At 46.0% G+C, this 20768-nt stretch overlaps 2 protein-coding genes and 1 long non-coding RNA gene across 10 annotated transcripts in view; 2 read left to right on the top strand and 1 right to left on the bottom strand.

Moving 5' to 3' along the window:
• LOC149353157 (FAD-dependent oxidoreductase domain-containing protein 1-like) overlaps positions 1-17401 on the bottom strand; it is a 42308-nt gene extending 24907 nt beyond the window's left edge. Inside the window, exons 1-4 of the mRNA XM_089582347.1 lie at positions 16740-17401; positions 16267-16396; positions 15906-16005; positions 4713-4807 (exon numbers count right to left, since the gene is read on the bottom strand). Of these exons, the coding sequence (XP_089438473.1) occupies positions 4713-4807; positions 15906-16005; positions 16267-16396; positions 16740-17081 (667 nt within the window). The 5' untranslated portion in view covers positions 17082-17401. The remainder of the gene's footprint in view (positions 1-4712; positions 4808-15905; positions 16006-16266; positions 16397-16739) is intronic.
• Positions 17402-18013: 612 nt separating this feature from the next.
• On the top strand, positions 18014-19944 carry LOC149353156 (uncharacterized). Its single transcript, XR_016289572.1, has 2 exons — positions 18014-18131; positions 18745-19944. It is a non-coding gene; the product is annotated as an uncharacterized LOC149353156 (long non-coding RNA).
• Positions 19945-20243: 299 nt separating this feature from the next.
• The window catches only part of LOC149353154 (uncharacterized), a 99471-nt gene continuing 98946 nt past the window's right edge, over positions 20244-20768 (top strand). For all 8 annotated transcript variants that reach the window (XM_089582341.1, XM_089582345.1, XM_089582339.1 and 5 more), the window contains exon 1: positions 20244-20410. The gene's annotated coding sequence lies outside the window, so the exon portion shown is untranslated. The remainder of the gene's footprint in view (positions 20411-20768) is intronic.

Below are 20768 nucleotides of genomic sequence, written 5' to 3'. Positions count from 1 at the left end.
AAAATGACTGCATGGCACGGCATCCTGTGCGCCTGCACAGCAGCAAGTGCAGCAGTTATGATCAAGCCGCCAGCAGCGCTGTGGCACGAGTCGCGTTACGGGAGGGCCATGAATGCAGCCAAGGTGAAGCATCATGCTCTGAGCACTGCACATATGAGAGAAGCCAGAGCCACAAATGTGCGGCAGGCGAACACTCTAGAAACAGTGCCTACAAACGTACTGCACAACAAGGTGCTCATGTCTGTGCAAGCACATTTCTCACACCATCAAGCAAGGTTGTAACCTACCAAAAACAAAAACACAATCACCACACTTTCATGCACGGCAGCAGCATTCAAAGCAAATGCCACAAATTAGCACAAGGTCTACAAGCTAGCACTAATCTACACTACTAGGGATGTAGCTACCATTTTTTGCAATGTGATGTAAATGCTTTCTTAAGGTTCCTTGTACTCCTCCAACCTTACCTTTAAAAGGAATAGGGACACCAAATTTTTAGTTGCATGCTTTCTTCTTTATAAAGATGCTTTATTTTAGTATGCATAAGTTTAGTATACTTTAGTATACTAAACTCGTTACTGAAAAAAACTGAAAGGTCGTTAGTATACTAACGACCTTTCAGTTATTTATAACTGAACTTCGTTTCTCGTGTTGTTTCGGCTGCCAACAGGCAAAACAGGATGTGATGCCAAAGATCAGGAGGCATAAAAAAAGCAGTGATATAATCACTACTTTATTGTTGTAATTTCTTGCAACGCTAAAGCCAGCCTGATGAAGCCAGCCTGCAGCAGTTATGCTGCAGTTTTTTCCAGACTCATGTGACCTATACTGATCTTTTGTAGCCTTTGTATACTAATGCTCTCCTTGAGTGCTTTCTCCATCTTTTTCTGCATGTGTTTTTCTAACTTGTTTTGTGCCATAAGAAGAATGATGAAATGCTTTCTTGAGACGACAGTGTTCTTTTATGCAGCAAGCTTTCACTGTGAATAGGCCAGGTTCAATTCCTAATTGCCGCAAGACATCCAAAGTTGCCTGTTTTTCCTTTGTTGAAGTGGTTGGCAGGCATATATAGATACTCTTTGGAACCCTTTGCCATATCAGGCCAATGAAGCATTCATTTGCATTCTGAATCTTCCCATGGAGGCACTTTCTTAGCAGCTCATCTGAACACAGGTCACTGTATACATCTTTCACCTTGTTCAAAAGGTTGTTTTGGAGGCCACCCTTGTATTTATAGGTCCCTTGACCCAGAGCTGACACTGTTGAATCCGCATCAGCTGTTTGGCCCCACGAAGCACAGTCTATGCCTTGGTTGGCTGTCAGTGGAGCTGCAGTGGAACAAGGCAGCTAGGGTTGCCTGCTAGCTGTGAGGTTTCCTACATTATACCTAGCAACAATGCCGCAGTACTTCTGCAGGTGATCAGTGAAAGCATTCATTTGCTTTCCTTCGCCTCCAATACCCCATGTGGTCTTTTTCAGTTTTCGCAATCTACAGCAAACACGCTTTTGAATGTGACCAATGGGCTCCAGTTTTCGTACGCTGTTGAGCCCATACATGTCCTTCATGGCTGCATGGCTCCTAGAGTCCTTATCACCATGGAAATCTATATACTTCAAACAGCAGGTTGTTTCTGATCTTTCGAACATGCGCTCCAACGAATTCCACTTCTCGCTCTTACTGGTGCCTACAAAAACCGCTGCTCTTCATGTTCTTGCAAACGTTCTTCCATTGCATATTTATCTAGACCAGTTATGTGCAGAGTTCATGCTTTTCACATTACGGCAATCCGTAGTATAGGTAATACATTTTATAACCCACTTAATCCCTGGTCCGACCATCAATCACTGAAATTTAAATTTGATTTTCAACTTAGTTCTCAAGAAGCCTTGTACTTTTCTTGTCGACGCGCACTGCTTATTTACACCGATGGGTCTCTCAGCCATCATTCTGCTCGTGACGCATTTGTTGTTCTTAGCTCAATACAAAATATTTTATACGTCGCATCGTCTCTCTTTAGAACCACCCTCTACTGCTTATGCCGCTGAGTTTGTTGCCTTTCATTCTCCTGTTGCTCATGCTATTAACAGCAACTTCCTCTAAGCCCATTCATTTCTACACTGATTCCCTATCTCCGCTTTCTGCCCTGTCTTCAATTACATCCTTTAATCTGACAATTATTTCCATTAAGAAAGATCTCTATCGTTTATCTTCTCTTGCCCCATTTCTTCTATTTGATATCTAGAGTCACTCCAGAATCTTTGATAACGAGTTAGCTGACCAGACTGCTGGCAGCGCTGGGCAATACGGCCGTTTACCCACGTCTACCCTTTCATGCCGTTGCATGCGTTCCCATTTACACCGTTCTTCGCTTCTTTTATAGCACACTTTTAGGCGCAAGAATAATGGCATCACAGAATTATTCAAATGGATCCCTGATACACTCAATATTCCTACCAATCGTGCATTCCTTGATGCCAAAAAAACCAGTGACATGCATTTTAACAAGTTTCCGGAAGCATCAATTTTTAAATGCTCTCAACAAACAACTTGCATAACATATTACTTAAGTGCACAAGGGCTTGTTATATGTGGAATTTAATGACGTACTTCGATTCAACACACAAATAATCATAATCCCTGAAGATTTCAGAATTGTGATTTTATTAATAAAAATTTTCGGTGCAAGACCCTGCTGCCCCCTTAATTTACGGGGAGAGGGGGTAGAACAAGAGTTCCTCTCGCCCAGGTGTGGAAAGCTGACTATGCAAAACGACATATAATGGCCCACAAGCAAACTCCTTGCACTCTAGTGCCACAGTACCGTAAAAACCCACTTATAATACAAGGTTTTTATGAGGATCCAAACAATTTTCGGTCAAAATCCGCCCGAGACTAGCAGTTTATGCGAGGCCTGCTCGTCACGCCGTTCCACTTGGATCACCTGGGAGTGGCACCGAGAGGCCGTTCCACTCGCGCGCTCCCGTCTGAGCGTTTCACGCATGCACAGAAGCACTCCCACTTGCTCGCTGAGCGGAGTGGGTGCACAAATGCGCTCTGCGAGCGCCACCACCTTTCAGCGAGAGGAGGCGCTATCTAGTGGTGGCGTTGGTCGTTAGTTTTGATTTCGACGCCACTTCACTACGCTGACCTGACATAGCGACGCCAAGGACGATCGCAGCTTGCATGACATCCAGATCGCGAAAGCATCGGCACCGCGTTAAGCGCTGCTACATTGTCTGTATAAAGTAGGGAGAACCTGGAGCTACTGCCGCCAGACATGAGCCTCTCCAACCACGTTGTGCATTCGGATCGCAGACGCTTGAGCCAGCATTTCCGAGGAGCTTGCCGGTTGTTATTTCAGGAAATGCGGGATATCTAACACGCTCAACGTTACCGGTACATCAGGCGATGATGATCACCAAAGCTCCGATGGGCACTTCCGATGCGTGCGTGCCAGCGCGTATGCCGGAACCGGTCTGCGCATGCTCGCGGCGCAGGACGCGAGTGGGCATGAGCACGGCGCCTCTGTACCTGCCGCTTGCACTACACGCGTCATATCCGGCGTGCCTGCGTACACAAATAATCGGAGGGTGTTCGGCTTCCACGACTTCCCTTGCACCTTCGAGCTGACTGCCCTTCCTTACTCGCATTAGATGCCTTTGAAAACTTTTTTTTTTCTTTCTTGCTACCCACAAATTAACCCTCGCATTATATGCGGGTTTTTACGGTACTTGCACTCCCTCCCCTCTTAAGTGGAGGGCCCTGTAAATGCCTATGCTTATCAAGCTTTTATGGTGCCATTCAAGGCAATACAGAGGAGAGAGTACTACACAAAGCAGCAGGGAAGAAAGAGAGAAAGAGCAGAAGTAGAGAGGCCAGACAGCACTAAATGCAGAACAATGCTAGTTCAGGCTGGCAAGCAACACATGACTGGGAAAATGAATGGAAGCCTGCGGATGCATAGTAGCTGGCCACAGACTACCAGTAAAGAAATATGCACATGTTACTCTGTCTTCTCCTTTCACATTACCATCAGCCTAGCGCAAATGAATATGCATGAAAGTAATATACAGGTAAAACTAAAAAAAAAATAGTCTTACCACCAAAACTCTAATCTGGTTAAAATGTTTTCACTGAGCATTCTTCCACACAAACAGCCTCAGTACACTATTTGCAGAACAACATATGACCGACCAATGGACTGACTAAGCAAACAATTCGATGCAGAGAATGCAATGCAGTGGCATTAGTGAATGCTGAAGCGGCTACTCAGAAGTACTGTTAAAAATGCGCAGCCTAACTTCTTAACAGCTCTTCACTCCTTTTTCCGTTAAATATGAAAGCAAGCAGTAGCGTATAGTCAACGCAGCTCCGTGAGCTATTGCCAGTCTAAGCCAGGAGAGGTTTTTTTTAAGTTAATGATGAGCCAAATACTCCAGACCATGCTTTTGTTAAAACAGTGAGCAGGGAAACCCTGCAGTCAATTTTGTTAAAAGGTACCTACTCGCAAGTGAACATGCTTTACTGACAATAGCGATGGCTTTCATCGATATTTATGCCCTCCAAAATTCTACAGGCAAATAAAATTAGCAAATATGTTCTTAAATTTAAATGCACAAAAAGCATCAAAAAAGAAAACTATTAAATAAGATTAAGTACGTTATGCAAAATACTCATTCTTCCTGATATCTTTTACACACTGATTACGTACCATGTGATGCAAGTGCGATGCCTTCAGTATTCAGCCAAGGAAAATGCTGACGAAGGTTGTCAGGCTTGAGGAGTTCAATCTTTGCCCCCAGGTCCCTTGATATGCAACAGAAATGACCAAATGCGACAAATGTACTCATACAAAGCATGAAAGGCCTCAAACTGTGCACTCAACATAACAAATGATAAAATCTGCGACAATTTAACAGCTTTAGCTAGATGACAAAGAGTCCAAAGCAGCTGTAATACAGCCCAAGCCTGCACAAAAGAGCACTGACACACTGCACCTCTCCTTTCTGCGCTGAAGTAAACGCACTGTTGCAGCACATCAAACAATCATTTTCAACCTTCAATTATGCATTGCTGGAAGTTCCTTTACAATAGATTTCCAGCTCTCATATTCACCAAATTATGGCTGTATAAAGCTCAGGCACTTGGGGAAATATACTAAAATGAAAAAAAAAAAAAAAACAATATTACAGTATCGTCAGTGACCATGTTTTTAGTAAATCAACAGCACTCTGCATGCACTTTAACTTGCCACATGGAGAAATTGCAAGAAAAGGCAAAAGACAAGCTTTCTGATACATTAAGACAATCACTGCGGCAGTGATTTTTGGGGCCCTAATCCCTGTGCTTTGTGGCCCACTGCTGGGCCACCCTTAAATTTTCTTGGCAGCGGTATGACCCACCAGTGAGCCTCCACAGAAGTCAACTTATTGGCACTGACAATAGATGGCAATGGCAACCTGGGATGTGTTCGTACGCTGCATTGGGCTAGTTGTTTACACTCATCTTAAGGATGTGGACGACAATGACGAGACAGAGAAAAGCAAGGTGACAGTTGCAGTGCGGGTGTTTTTCGTAAGCTCTCTTAAAAATCTGAGCTGCCCCACGGCTTCACAGCGACACTCAGCATTCGTGCCGCACAGTACAAATATACGATGTGACCCACTGGTGACCCACGACGCAGCGAACGTGTTAAAGTAAGGCTAGCAGCCATGGCCGCATTCACAGCACTCTGTTTTAAAGGAGCTCTGAAAGGGGCTCTTATAAAGTTGCCGTATGCCTGTGATGTTAAAGGACGCTGCTTCACGAACATCCCCCAGCAAGAATTTTTTTGATGCGCTTTGTAGAAGCTGAGTTACCTGTAGTCAAAATTTGAATTTCAGTGTCTTCGTGCCTTTCCCTCTCCTCACATCACTTCATGCATGCTGCAAGGTCAGCACTTCTCCACCAGCCCCACTGCCAGGGGTGGTGCTTCCTTACCCGCCGGAGCTACGCCACTTATTGGCCTCAGCCATGGTAGATGCCTCACATCTGACAGAATCTAACCATAGCCATCCCTGAATTGCTATACACAGGAGCAGTGCAACAAGGGATCACCAACTTTTACGCATTATTGTGGGTTCTCTGTTGCATTTAGAAGTGTATTATTTGGCTCAGGTGCCCACGACAACACAATGCACTGATTGAGTGAGTTGATGTGCTCTCCTCGGAAGGTGTTTCAGAGCCCCTTTAATGCCAATAAGAGAAAGTGAAGGCCTAAAAAAAAATAAAAAAGCAGCAGCTACCGTAAATTAAATCAATATTTAATATCTATGTTTTGAAGGTTCCCCAACATATATAAGATACACAGTACTTTGCAGCCAGACAGGAGGCCAACTCAAGGAATAAATTAGAACTGTCAGACACCACTTTATCTTTGCTTAGAGCAACTGTCACTCCCTGTACTGGTAGAAAAATGCAATTCTGCAAGTGACAATGTCAACCTCCCTCAAGCATCAAACGCCATGACAAGGTTGCACAGGTTCAATCAAGAAAGACCTATTCCTTTAGCTCATCAAATAATGCAGTCAGCAACAACCCTGTACTCATCTGTGGGTCTTCAGACACTTGGGTTAAATGAGAGGATAGCTGAGCTGAAGTCATGATAAAAAAAAAAACAGCCCTACAACCAGAAAATCTAACTGCGTGACCAAAGTCTAAACCTGGCAGTGGTCTTCCCTCATCCCTAGTAATATTTTTCAATGCCTGTCAATATGCAATTATCAACCACACAGTATGCACACTGCTCCAGTCATATTTATGTACCATCAACATCAAATAAAACGTGAAGAGGATGAAAAACATGAACATAAGAACACAGAAATATAAAGTTCTTCAGAAGAAATGCAGGCTTTTCGGTGTTTGCAGACCACCAAAACCGGTTGCAAGCACTTATCTTTGCCAGCAACAGTGGTTTTCGCAGCAATAAAAAATGCACAGTGGTGAAGCATGTGAAACAAAAGCTCGCGAAACACTTCACAGCGCACGCAGCGCCGCTCTTCGCTCAATTTGTCGAATCACTTTTCTTGCATGTGAACCAGCCTTTATCTATTAGAGCGTCCTGCATCATGACCGTGTGCAACGTCTGGCAGCATGGACCCACTCGTCATGTGCACGGATGGACAGCCGCCAGCGACGCGCCACTACACCGACGCATTTGACATGTCAGAGGTGGTTCAAGCGACTGAGCGAATTGTGCGTTTGAGCGGCGCGTCGCAGCGAAAAATTTTCAGCTTAAGGTACAAACACACTAGCAGAAAAATGCGAGCACGCCGCTGGCGGTGCAACTTCCACCGCAAGAGGGACGGCCATACCGGCGGTGAGAAGTATGCAGGAAAGCACCGCTGTGCAAGGGCGTCCGCAGAATTTTTTGCAGGGGGGGGCCCCATTGGCTGTTGGCGCCGGAGGGGGGGGGGGGGGGGTTATGTTCGTAGCAAAAAGGCACTATTTGCGGAGTAAATTTATTTATTTATAAATAAATAAAATAAATAAGTAAAATACACACATGAAAGAAAAATTACAAACAGCAAATTAAAGCGTGGCTAGGAGAGATACATTGGAGTTTATCAACGAAGAAACAATTAAAATTAATAAAAATGCAAAAAGATACTATCACTTCGTGGAGAAGAGTGCTCAGTCTTGCTGCATACGGGTTCTCGACACACCCGGATTGATGACCAGCACACAGCACAATATGTTCACAAACACGCAACGACAGTCAGTCAGTAAACAGCAACTGTAGACGCCTCGGATTTTTCTGGGCGAATTGCGTGATGACACGGGTGATAAATTCATTCCTGTGCTTCATTACACGCTCTCGGTGCACACTCATCATACAAAGGCCGTCCAGTCTGTCGTTTGTCATCGTTGAGCGTAGCCACGTTTTCACTCTCCTCATTGTACTGAAGGAGCGTTCGACCGTACAGGTAGTAACTGGCAAAGCCAGAGCCACCTCAATGGCTTTTGCAACACCAGGGAAGAATGTCTTGGCCTGATGTAGAAGCTCGCAGTAAGTTATTTCTGATGGGTCCCCAGTTTTGTTGCACCACATCTCGTACCAAGAGATGGCCTCTTCCTTGAAGTTGTCGATGCCGTAAAAGCACTGGAGTTCTTCGGCGAGAACAGCGAACTCAACACGGCTCAAGTGCTTCATTTTTGATGGATGCAGCTGGAGAAGTTTGAAGCTCCTCTCATTGCTTTCAGAAAAGCGCCGAGCTAAAGAAGCAGTGAGGGAGTCCAAGTACGGCACATATATTGCCACACGGTAGTATTCCTCCGGCGACTGAATCCCGTAGTTGTCTCGGTGGGCCTGACGAGAGACTTGTCTTGGCACAGATATCACCACATTTAAGTGATTGGCTGCCTCCCTTGCTGCATTCATGATGTTAGAGAACTCCTCTACAGCGTTCGTCCGGTGGCCGCGAAAAATACGTTGCAGCTCAGTGATGTGGTCATGCACAGAATGGAAGTCCATGGATACACCTTGCAGAATGTTCGTAACTGGTTCGAGCCGAGCGCTGTACTTCGCTACAATATGCAAGCAGACGATGAAAGATGAGCTTGTTGTTGCGCAGTAGAGGATGTGAGCTCGTTGTCTAGTTGCAGCGTTCGAGCATGATTCCGTGGACGCGAGCTCCTCGAGTGCTTCGACTATGGCCACGTAATGCTGAGAGAAGATCCTAATAGACTTATATTTTGCAGACCATCTTGTCTCACACAGCATCGGAATGTTCGGCACCAATTTTCTCCGGAGTACGCTCTCGCGGAAGAAGTTTATGGTTTGTTTGATTATGCCAATTGTGTTTCGAATTTCAGAGACGTCGTTCAGATCGTTGATGACGAGATTTAGTTTGTGACTTGCACAGTGGAAAAATAGTGCCTTCGGGAACTGTTTTTGTATAATTTTGTTCACTCCAGCTTCTTTTCCAGCCATTGTAGAGCATCCATCGTACCCCTGTCCAACGAGGTTCGAAAGAATCAGCCCGACATTCGTCAAAAACTTCAAGATTGCCGCGGCGATGCAAGCGGAGTTTAATTGCTCCAGCTCTACAAATCCCAAAAACTGCTCTCGAACGCACACTTCGGCTCCCGCCTTAGACATCTAGCGAACGCCTATAGACATCTGCTCTTTTCCTGAAATATCTGCAGTTTCGTCAGCAAGAACGGAAAAAGCAAACGCTTTGTTAGCTTCGGTAACTATCTGCTCTTTCAGGATGTCGCCACAGATTGTGATGATCTCGTTCTGGACGCGGACAGAAGTGTACTTGGCATTGCCAGCAGAAGAAGCGAAGTGCTCCTGAAGTAGAGTATCTCCAGCTTCTACACGAAAGTCAAGCAGATCATTGAAGACTCCACTATCGGACTGCTTGCCGCGAATTGGCAAGTCATGCGTCGCGCAAAAGACAATGGTGGAAACTATTGGAAATAGTTTCTCACGGTTCCTTTCAACTTGCGCGTGGAGTGCTCTGTTCAGCTGCTCTACAACGGGTAGCTGCTTGCCTTTCATCACATCCATAAAGTTCTGTGAGGCCGTCATTGCCTCCTGGTGCCATTGGGATTTTACGTGATCCCTGCACGCCTCGTGCATTTTTCTGTAGTTACTGAAAGCGCGCACGATAAAACTTCCTTGAGTACCCCGGTGAACACGTGGAGGAAAAATGACGCAAAAACGACAAATAGCGCCTTTCGCTGTCGCTGAGTACGCAAGCCAGGGGGCGTAATCTCCCAGCCATTGATGTCGAAAAGGCCTCTTTCCAGGTGTTACATCCTTCTTAAAATCGTATGTAACATTTGGTGACCATGGCTTAGTAAGAAGACGTAACTTCAAAAAGTCCGGTATGCCAGTGAGTTTAGCTTTGCCTAGAAACTCTCCTAAGTCATATTCTTGAGGCAAGTTATTTGTTTTCTTGATGTTGTCTCCGGACTTCGATCCCAAGCAAGGAGAAAGGGAATCGTCTCGGCTTACTGCGTGACCGGAGCTCGCTGGTGAAGTTCCTTCCATGGAGACGACGACGTCGGCTACTGTCCGGTGATGAAAGGTTGCATCGCTCTGGTCAAATCCGGACTTAAATCCCAAGAAAGGAGAAATGGAATCATCTCGGCCTGCTGCATTACCTGAACTCACTGTTGACAGAGTCCCTTCCATGGAGTCGACGACATCAGCTACTGTCCGGTGATAAAAGCTTGCATCACTCTGTTCAAATGCTACACCGTTGTCACATATCACACCAGAATCTGCAGGGGCGCATTTGGATAACGCTTCGTCAGACAACCGCTGACGCTTGAAGAAGCGCCGAATGTCCATCATTCGGAACCGCGCGAGACAAAGCTGGCTATGGAGTTCTTCGGGGTTGGTAGTGTTAAAAATATATACACATTGATTGAAAAAACGGCTGAATGCGTACGTTGAAAACAAAAAATGACTATATATACAACGAAAGCGGATGCTGTCCCCTGTCCATCGGGATCTCCTTCCCCCGGCGGGGCAGTCTGTTACGACTCGCCTTCGTCCTGGGGAAGACGACGACATGGCAGCAGCGAAACGCCGACAAACCCCGAGACGCGCGTTGGGTGAACGCCTGGATGGCCACGGAAGCCGCGTCCGTCTGCCCGGTTGAGCGAGCGTTTCCCGTACACCGAGTGGGAACGCGCGTTCGAAATGCGCGCGAACGCCGCTCATGGACATTTCGGCGTCTGCGCTACGTGGTTGGCATCGTTCCCCTCTCCCAGCGCGTGACGACAGCGTGATCTCTCGGGAGTGAGTGAGTGCGTGCGTGTCGGTGATTGGTGCCAGTGAAACCCGGCCCCCATCTAGGGACCCTAGGGAAGAGAACTCTTAAAAAAGCCGGCAGCGGCACGGCCGAAGAGCTCTTTTGTCATGATGGTCTTGTGTTGAGCTGTCACGATGCAGCGTTCCTGCAGCTCACTTGTAAATATTGTATAAATTCCTCTTCTTTGTCTTTTCCCAGCAGCCTCGTCACAGGCGTCCCTCATTTTGCTCTCCGGGGCACGTCCATGCTACCTCGTCCGTAACAAACTGGTGGCAGCGGTGGGGTGCTGCTACCTCGTTTGTAACAAACTGGTGTGCAAAGATCTCTTCATGCCAAACCAGTCGAGGTCCGTGATTCAGCACACGCCGCCGCTGGCATGTAACTTTAGTAGGAGCCAAAAGGCGGCGCCACAGATGCTCCCCACGTGACTAAGCCGGAAGCCCCTGATTGGTCTCCCCGCTTCGAGGCACATGACAAGCCGCCGTAAACGGCTCCTTGACCCATTCGCTGCATGGCAGAGCAACTCGCCGCTGCGGCAGGTTTCGCGGCAAGCGCCTTGTTGCTGGCAGCGCGCAGCGTGCGGTTTTCCGTCAGTATGCCCGTACCTTTACTGGAACCTCACCACTCAAGCCGCCGCAGCGGCAGGAATCTCTCGCGTTTTCGCTTGCACGTGAAACAGGTTTTATGGTTTCGATAGCCGCGGTGCAGTGGCTCTGTGTTGAGCGCGAGAGTTCGCTTGTAAGTTAGTTTTAAGGCGTCAATAGGCATGCGTGTGCACCATGGCGAACCACTGAGAACTTCGGCGAGTTTTGTTTTCATCTCTTCTAGCGAGCTCCAATCTACAGCACTCGGCGTTAGAGTGTCAAGGACGCAGCTACCTTTTTTGGGAACCCACTGCAAATAGCAATGTCTAGACTTAAACTTCAACCAGTGCTTCGTGAGGTGCTGAAGCATACCGACAGTCTTCAAACTGGAACTCCCATTCTAAGTGCTGGACTTTGCTAAGTCAAAACTTCGGTGGCGGTTGAATTCCTGCACCACTGAACTGTAGAGTTGACTTGACGTCTTCCTCCAACATAGCAGTTTTGGCAGACAACCTTCCTCAACTTATCACTGGCGTAGCTGACTTGTCGCTAGCGTGAATACCGCGTGGCTTCGAAGGATCGCGCTTCTAACACCATGTCCCACATGGACCACAAGGAAGTGATGACCAGCCAGAACAGGAAGCGTAACACAAGTGCCTTCATTTCCAAATAAGGTCTGCGAAGAACGCGCACCTCAAAGCGCAAGCCTCAGAGCGATACTATACAGCAGCGGGTAACCAGCGACGCGCGGCGGCTGGTAGCCAGCAATGCTGTGTGGCTTGCTCACATGGATGGTGCCTCACTCACAAGGAGGAGCTTCTGGATGTGACATGCACCCACTACATGGGATTCTTTAATGTGCACTAACATCGCACAGCACACAGGCATTTTTTTGTAGTTCCCCTTGATCGAAATGTGGCCACCAAGGCAGAGATCGAGCCTACAACTTTAGGATCAGCAACCGAATGCCAAATCCACTGAGCCATTGAAGCATGTTGATCCACAAAAGTGAATGGCAACTGAACATCGGCACAACTAGAGCATCTAGCAATAGGTTTCACTGACGCCACTGATGTTGCAATGGCTGCTGTGTTTGCAAACCAGGAGGCCAGTGAAAATCTGCTGATTTGCCTTAACCTCTTCTCACCACCTGCACTGTGACAGTTTAGCGGGAGCCATATATTATGCAGAATCATGATCCTCAGACATCACCTGCCGGCCATCTACAACAGACCCAAACACAACCATGTCAAACTAGTCGTGCACTGCAAACATGCTGTTATCCATGATGCTACTGATAAAATGCAATTTGGAGCAATTTTTGCAGCACCAAAGTTTCCAATATGGAGACCTTTGGAGCAAAAGAATGTCGATTCAGAAGCAGATTGGGCCACTAAAATTTCCAATATGGAGCACTTTGGAGCAGTAAAACATTTATTTAGAAGCACTTTTCAACTTTTAGTTTCTAAATCTCTTAGGCATGCAAACAATGCTGGAAAAGTGATGCAAAGTGTGATGTGTTACACCATTAAATTTTCCACTACTGGCATAGAGCAGCACCAGACAGGTCTCCAATTCTAAGCTTCATGCTGTACATAAAACTGAAGAGGAAATACCTTTGGGAAATATGTCATACAATGTTCGCTTCAAGGGTATGTACTTTGCATGCACTCGTGGGCACAGTTCATGTGTGCTGATTTGTGGCTCTGAATTTCTTTTTTTTTATAAAGCCCCTCCCTTCCTCGCCAAGCGAAAATTTTACATAGGAAAACCACACTGAACCCCATAATGATGAAAAAAGACAAAAAACAGATAGCTCAAATGGGACTGCCACCCGTGGGTTGAAATAGGGCCACCGCGCGTAGCGTCGCCGCGGGCTCTTAAGTGACCTTGTGCGGAAATCTGCCAGTCAGCTTCTTTGCAAGGATAGCTTTCTAACCAAAAGGTCTTGAACCCAGATGACACTCTCACATTCATCGTGGGAATGAAAACTCTGGATGGCTAGGCAGGAAAAGGAGGCTAGGGGTGCGGAGGGGTGACGGGAGGAAGTTGGAGTGACGGTACTGCAGGGTCTAACTTGTTCAGCAGAAAATTTTAAGAAAGTCCAGTATGAGGCCGCCCACTTTTGCCAGCACGGGAACAAAGGCCCATTTCCTTCTATTACCAATAGCCTCTGCTGCAGTGCTACAGAAGGTTGACTGCGATTCCCTATTCTATATAGTACCATTGTACCATTGTACTCAGAAGGGGGAATATGACTCTTTTAGCTTCCACAAAGAATGCGAGAGTGTCGTCTGGGAACGAAACCTTTCTGTTGGAAAACGTTTGAGGAGAGGCTGACTTACAGATTTCCGCAAATGGTCCATTGAAAGCTTGCTCCTCGCCACCGCTCAGCAGACAATATTCTGCAGATGCGATGTGCAATATATGGCCGTATACGCAGAAACCACCATATCTGCGCGTGAACACCACTTCCAAGTGATATTTTCATCATAACTGCATGCAACCTTCGGTCTTTTCACTCACACTAGGCCTAATCAGCTGGCCAGTCGTAATCACGCCAAAGAAAGGTGCACTCTAAAGACGCACAATCCCGAGGACGGCAATCGGCCTCCATCTTGATGCATGTGATGGTAGTGTTTTCAAAGCAAGAGAGAAATGGTCAGCAGCTCGAAAACGCGCGCCAAAACATCGCTGGACCAATGGTGGCTCGCACATATATAGCTTAAAAAGTAGGCCATGGAGGTCCGTGTTGCAATGATCCCATTTTTATGCGTCCAATAACTGAAAACTTCGAGACGTAAGGAAGGAATTCCATGTGACAGTTATAAGTGGGCTTCAACAGACCTTCACATTTTCAAAAGGCGGCGACAACTAAGGTTGCACCTCCCTTCAATTGCTGGTGCATGGTGCAGCCCAATTCGAAAGCAACGAGTTTGGTGCAGTTTGGCGCAATTTTCCCTTATTTTTATCACAATGGCACAGCTTATATGGTCTGGCGCAGTTTGGCGTAAGGGTGGGGTCACAGTGCTATGACAACCGATTTCAAACCAACTAAATGCTAGCTCAAAACAATTACAGCCAATACAAGTTCTTCTGAAGCTGATACATGGCATTTCCAGTAAAACAGGAACTCACCATGAGAATCCCTGTCCTGAGCTACAATGAAGCATCCAAACCATAGGATTTGTTGTAGACTTGCGTCATAAGGCACTTACGGGAACTATGCAGCTTAGAATATGTGGGGTGAGCACACCTCTGGCCTCACTTCCGCACAGATCTGCAGTTTTAAGAGGTGCAGTATTCCATAACGTGGCTCAACAGCAAACACCACTATGGACAAAGGCTAAACATTAGCTCTGTAATGCCCAGGCATCGAAAACGGGTCGAAGTTATGGCCTTCCAGAAATTAATCATCACAAATCTTTTTTTTTTGCAGAAACGTAAAAAATCTCTGAAATTTATTGCCAGAATGATGTTAACAGCTTATTTAAATATATCTAATTTCAAAGAATTCCGAATGTCTAAGGACTATAAAACTGCTCAAAATATGCAGGTGCATAGAGTAAGTCAAGATCAAAATTCAAACCTGCTTCATCATCTGCCAATACAGCATTATGAGCACAGTACTTTTAGGCTGTTTTGGGATTAAGGTTAGACTGATCTTTCAGCAGGCCTCCAGCATCTCTGGCAGCTGACGTATTCACCTTGCTTTGATAAATATGTTGGAAAAGACCATTTCCTCAAGTATGTTAAAAATTCATGTAGTTCTGTGAGCACAAAAGAAAATTATTCAAATTTTTATTCAATGTACAGGTAATACGAGGGGCATTACAGGGTTAATAGGCGAATTTTGGGCCCTTTCCTCGTTGGCGTTGCATAACCCTCCTCGCAGCGCCGCCCTTCCCCCTCCGCTCTAAGAGTGTGTTCATCATATTTTCCAATTTTCGTTTGTTTACTGGATGTTTCTATTGCACTGATCTGTGCACCTTGTTTGAATTATTCGTAGTAGCGACATGGGTTTTCCCGCGTTGAACTTATACTGATACCACGAAAATGTTACCACGTCCGGATAAGTGTTGTATTTGGCATTCGAGGGAAAAGGCAAGAAATTAATGCAGCATCACTATTCTCTCTGTAGACTTTTTCAGAGCTGGATGCATTTCTTCTAGGACTGTGGCAAGCACTAGGTCAACTGCGTACAAATTTATTTCCCTCTGGTGCAAAGTAAGGAGTGCAAACATTATAAGAAAACCCAAATCGCCACTACGAATAATTCAAACAAGGTGCACAGATCAGTGCAATAGAAACATCCAGTAAACAATCGAAAACGGGAAAATATGACGAACACACTCTTAGAGCGGAGGAGGAGGGGCGGCACTGCGAGGAAGGTTATGCAACGCCAACGAGGAAAGAGCCGAATTTTGCATGAGGTGCCCTGAAAAAAGATGTTTTTCTGCATGTGTACTGAAGTTTTCACAGCCAACCTGTGATCAACACTACAAGACTTACTCTTGCAGCTCAGCATTTTTCAGCATTTGGTCCACTCCTTCCTCAGAGGCAAGAAACAGGTAACCATGTGGCTGAAACCGTATATCAGGTGGGTCGAAATCTGCAGATCATGAAGGCTCATTTAAAACGCGCTGCAATTGTTACTTAAGCCTGTTTCACATGCAAGCGAAAACGCTAGCGAATCCTACCGCCGCGGCGCAAAAACCTGTTTTGAGTCCTCCCGGAGGATGGAGAAACTTGAGTGGCGAGGTTCCAAGCTGAAAATTTTTCGCTGCGACGCACCGCTCAATCGCTCAATTCGCTCTGTCGCTTGCATGTGAACCAGCCTTTACATGCCATCAAATATAGGTGAAGAACTCACCTAACACGCTAAGGTTCTGCTTGACGTTTCTCAGAAACTCGGCACTGAACATAGAAAGCTGGATGTTCTCCGGTAATGAAAACTGCTGCCTAATTCCTCCCACTGACAACACAGTGGATGATCGGGTGTACTGCGAAAAGTAAGATCAGTTGTACCAGTTATTCACTCTGGGCTGCGCCAACCCAAGGCACAGAAACGCGCACTAAAAAGTGCCGATCAGGCCCGGTCGAAAATGACAAACGAACTTTCAAAAGCAATCGGAACCAACTGAAGGCCAAATGGAATAAGTTGGATTTTAACTTATTCCAAATGTGTTTTTGGAAGCTACTCCAAATAAAGAGGGGGGATGTATGTACAACAACACGAAACTAGTGTCCTTCTCGTGCAAAGCACACCGCCATGAAATTGAGACGTCTTCGAAGCGCCAATGAAAATCAATGTATAGAGTTACCGTTCTTCGGCAAAGTACTCACCGTCAGATCACGCTCCAACACGGCCAAACTGAAACTCTCGGGAGCTCGCTGCTTGAGCCAGTAGGCAACGGACGAGCCCATGATACCTCCACCAACCACGAGAATGTCCACTTCTTTTGGAAATATCGGCTCTGGTGCCTCAGAGCCCTTAGGCTTGAGGTAGCCTTTGAACTCATCCCGAAAAATATTGAATGTCCTGCGTTCCGGTGAAACGTTCTCGACAGAAGAATCGACTTTTTTCCTGCCATCATCGCTTGAACATCCTCGCATTGTAGGTCTACAATGGCACATGCGATTGAAAGCTGCATTAGCCCTCTGCAATAACCTAAGAGGGGTCATCATTCACATGTGTGAATAGCATACGATTTGATAATTATAACGTAGTACAGTTGGCTACCTGAGCACCACACCGACCTGCTTATGGCACAGTAGACGCGAAAGATAACACATCACCCGTCCCAGCTTCCACAAACACCAACATAAAGTCAAAGCGCCAAAGTCCAAAGAGCATCCAGAGAGCCCAAAGCACGTGTTTTCTACCCCATAGAGCAATATCTGACGGCGATGCCCCGGCTGCCGCTGAAACGGCTGAAGTTGATGCCATAGAGAAAGAAATTGGTGATGGTGATAACAGCAGAGGTCATAGTCAAATGGTACTAGTTGGGAAACTCTGCACTCCGCTTTTTATAGTTTCAGCAGTTCCGGGGCCCAATTTCAGGCTACTTCGGATGGCGGCGCCACCTAGAAGCAGCCAATAAAAGCTGCCGTTTACGTCGTCATTCTCTTTAAATAAATAAAAAAAACGTTCCTTTTTTTGTTTATTTTCTGTTTAATTTATCGATTGGATTGTTATGTCAAAATAGTTTTTTTAATGCATCTGTTTCACTGATTTCGCTGCAAGGTGGTCGTGCGTTTAATAAGATCACAAAATGAACAAGGGAGGGGAAAACCTCAGGTTGCTTGACAAGGGGACTTGTCTTCGTCTGGGCAAAGCGTTCATCATTGGCAGGGATTAAATAGGGCCATGAATAGGGCCTTCGCTCCGAGGAGGAAGGCACCGTTTGCAACTTGAACACAGTTTACGTTATCGACCGCGAAAATCGCGGCAGTACGTACACCCCTCAATTTCGTCCCACTAGGTCGACCGCAAGGAGGAAGGAGTCCACCGTCTTTATTACGTCGATTCCATAGAATTAGGCTATTAGTAGGGTCTATTAGTAATTAGTAAGAAACTTTATGGTCGACTCTATGGATAGATCACAGAGTAGGACCATTTTTTTTATCTACACTGGCTACACTAATTTGTATCATAGCTTTATCGAAACTTCGTTAGCTCCTCAAATCGTGCACCAAATGGTTCCCAGGCGCCGCTGTGATGCGAAACGCTTCATGGTAAATCAATCGCTTTCCGTCCAGTAAGGACGCGCTGGATTGTTTGGTTGCATATATGTTTCATTGCATTTAAATACCACGTGCATATTTATGAAAAGCAGAGCAACAGACTTAAAGCACTGTGCTTTCAAAGTTAAGTCCTCACGCTTTTATTTATCCTAATGTAGTAGTTGAGTTCATGCGCAGACGTTTCCAGCTGCGGAATATGTCCTGGTCTGTACGATGTCCGTATAGTCTGGCGTATATAGATGGTTTTACCAGCTCTCGTATACATCTTTAGGCGTTTAATTAATCGTGCCATTGGTTGAATGTTCGTGTGCTAATTGAATGAGGGAGCTCAATATGTAAGTTCGTGTGCTAATTTAATGAGGGAGCTCAATATGCACTGTATGTAAGTGCAGTGCCGGTTAAGTCGCGAGCGTACTCGTCGACTTTTGCAATCAGCAACCGGTGCTGCCGTCTTATAACCGTATATTCGTGATCTGTAAAGCACTAACGAAGATTGGATACTTAAGGGAATGCTCAGCGAATCGGTAGCATGCATACTTCAGTTGCGAAATTGTCACGATGTTCATAATCCAGCCGTTGATCGTGATATTTTAATCCTTTGCAGGGTTACTAGGACCAGGTTTACCTGATCTTGGAATTCCAGTCATCTTAAAGCAACTGATCAAGGTGCCGCGTGCTTTCAGTGCCCCAGGAAATAAACTATACATATACACTAGTGAAAGTGAATGGACATCTTGACTATTACAATGGAAGTTCTCACTTCGCGTAGCACATGGTGTTGCGGCCAATCTGCGAACAGCAAAAGTGCCTTGCAGATTCACCTGGTTAACCTGGACAGACGCCAAGAATCGCTGTTTTCGCAGACCTGTGCGCCCATGAAGTAGAGAAAGAACACATATTTGATAACTCGATGTCAGGTGTGTGTGTATATACGATGCTTTGCCACTGGTCGTCCAGCTCGTTCTCGATATAGAACGCAAAACGGCCAGCAACAGGGAAAAAAAAATACTAACGCTTTAATTCCACGTTTCCAGTGCATGCATGATTGCGCCTGACATTGAGAACTATATAGGTCACAGCGTGGAAGACGAGCACAAATATCTTGCGTGAGTGAGAAATGTCGCGATTAGAGTTCGTGCAATTCTTCGTGCAATACGTTTATGTGGAAAATGTGCTGGTTGAAGATGCAACATGTGATGTCCTCACGCAGACGATTTGTTATAGCGTTGTTCGGGAAGCACCCTGCGCGGGTATTTTTGAACATGAGAGCTTTTTGCTACAGTAGCTCGAGGGCGTCCTCAGGGCGCGTGCTGTTTGAAAGGATTATGCGTAAGTACTACATGACCGAAAGTTTGTGCAGCACGAGAAATGGACACCGACTGTCCCCTAGCTGTCACCGATGCAGTGCCGACTGCCCACATCGAAGAACACGACGGTACCCATGCCTCGCAGCAACCCATTTATTTTCTCTGCATACATGTCTGACTGGGAACCTTGCTCAGTGGATAGAATGTGCATGCATGCAGGTATTGGCGCGCGTTCGAGTACGTGGCGGCTATTTTGGAAGCGTTACACTGGTGTCGTGGTTGGAACCGCGACCGGGTTGTATTAAGCAAAATGTATTACCGAATGACTGAACACGCAATGCTTTTCACCGTGCGCCAAAACCAAAAGCTCACACTAACGCTACCTGCCGCTTTATTTCAGCTTATTGTTCTTGTGAGAAGAGGTGCCATAGAGTGACTAGTGCATGCGCAATTATGCAGGTAGTTTGGTGAATAAAAGAGTGTCACAAATGGTTCCATTTGGATAGTTTTTCTTGGACCAATTATTACAAAAACGAAACCAGAAGTTGAATATACGGCTGCTCTAAAGGGTAAGCAAAAGGAAAACGTTATATCATGAAAGCAAGTTGCACACTATGAGCGGTATATGTGCACTTATTGACATATACGCAGGGAACCTGAGTTTGAGATAATTCGTCTTGCTATGCACAAAACATTAAAAATAAATTTTTTGGTGCCTGCCTCACGAGCCTGACACCCACTGCATTCTTTTGCCATGCAGCAATGCATTATGGGAGGCACCATACGTGACGTCATGGTTTTCAGCTATTAAACGCTGCATCGTCCCTGTTCGCCATTTTGGATTGGAGTTGGGGGAGTCGACCTTTGAACTAATTGTCAGAAATCTGCCTCCATCCGTCCCTGCAAAATTCACAAGAACAGACACATCTTACTAAAATACAGAACCCATAAGGACGGGCCGAGGTACGTAAATATTTTTGTGTTGTAGCGTCGCTCTAGCACGGAAGGAGCGCGATTGAAAGTTGGCTTTTTGTATGGGTAGTTCAAATGCGGAGTAATGTCTTTCTGAAGTTGCAGTTTGCATCCCCCGTGCACCACTCTTCCTAGCACAGGGCGTCTATGTATTGAAGAGAAGTCTGGTAGAGTTAGGTGTGTGGGGGAAAACTCTGTGAAGTTTTTTTATTTTTGAGCCTGCAAATCTAGGCCTAATCGCACCGGGGCCTCGATTCATTGTAAGGACCGTAACGGTCGTCGTCCTTTCCTTGCACCAGGTAGGTAGCTTTCTATTCAGATGCCCTGTGCGTCATTTGCGCTGCGGGTG

This window comes from Amblyomma mixtum, chromosome 3, assembly GCF_055824585.1.
Source record: "Amblyomma mixtum isolate Tamu chromosome 3, ASM5582458v1, whole genome shotgun sequence".
Lineage (NCBI taxonomy): Eukaryota > Metazoa > Arthropoda > Arachnida > Ixodida > Ixodidae > Amblyomma > Amblyomma mixtum.
This window is presented reverse-complemented; position numbering and strand designations above follow the sequence as displayed.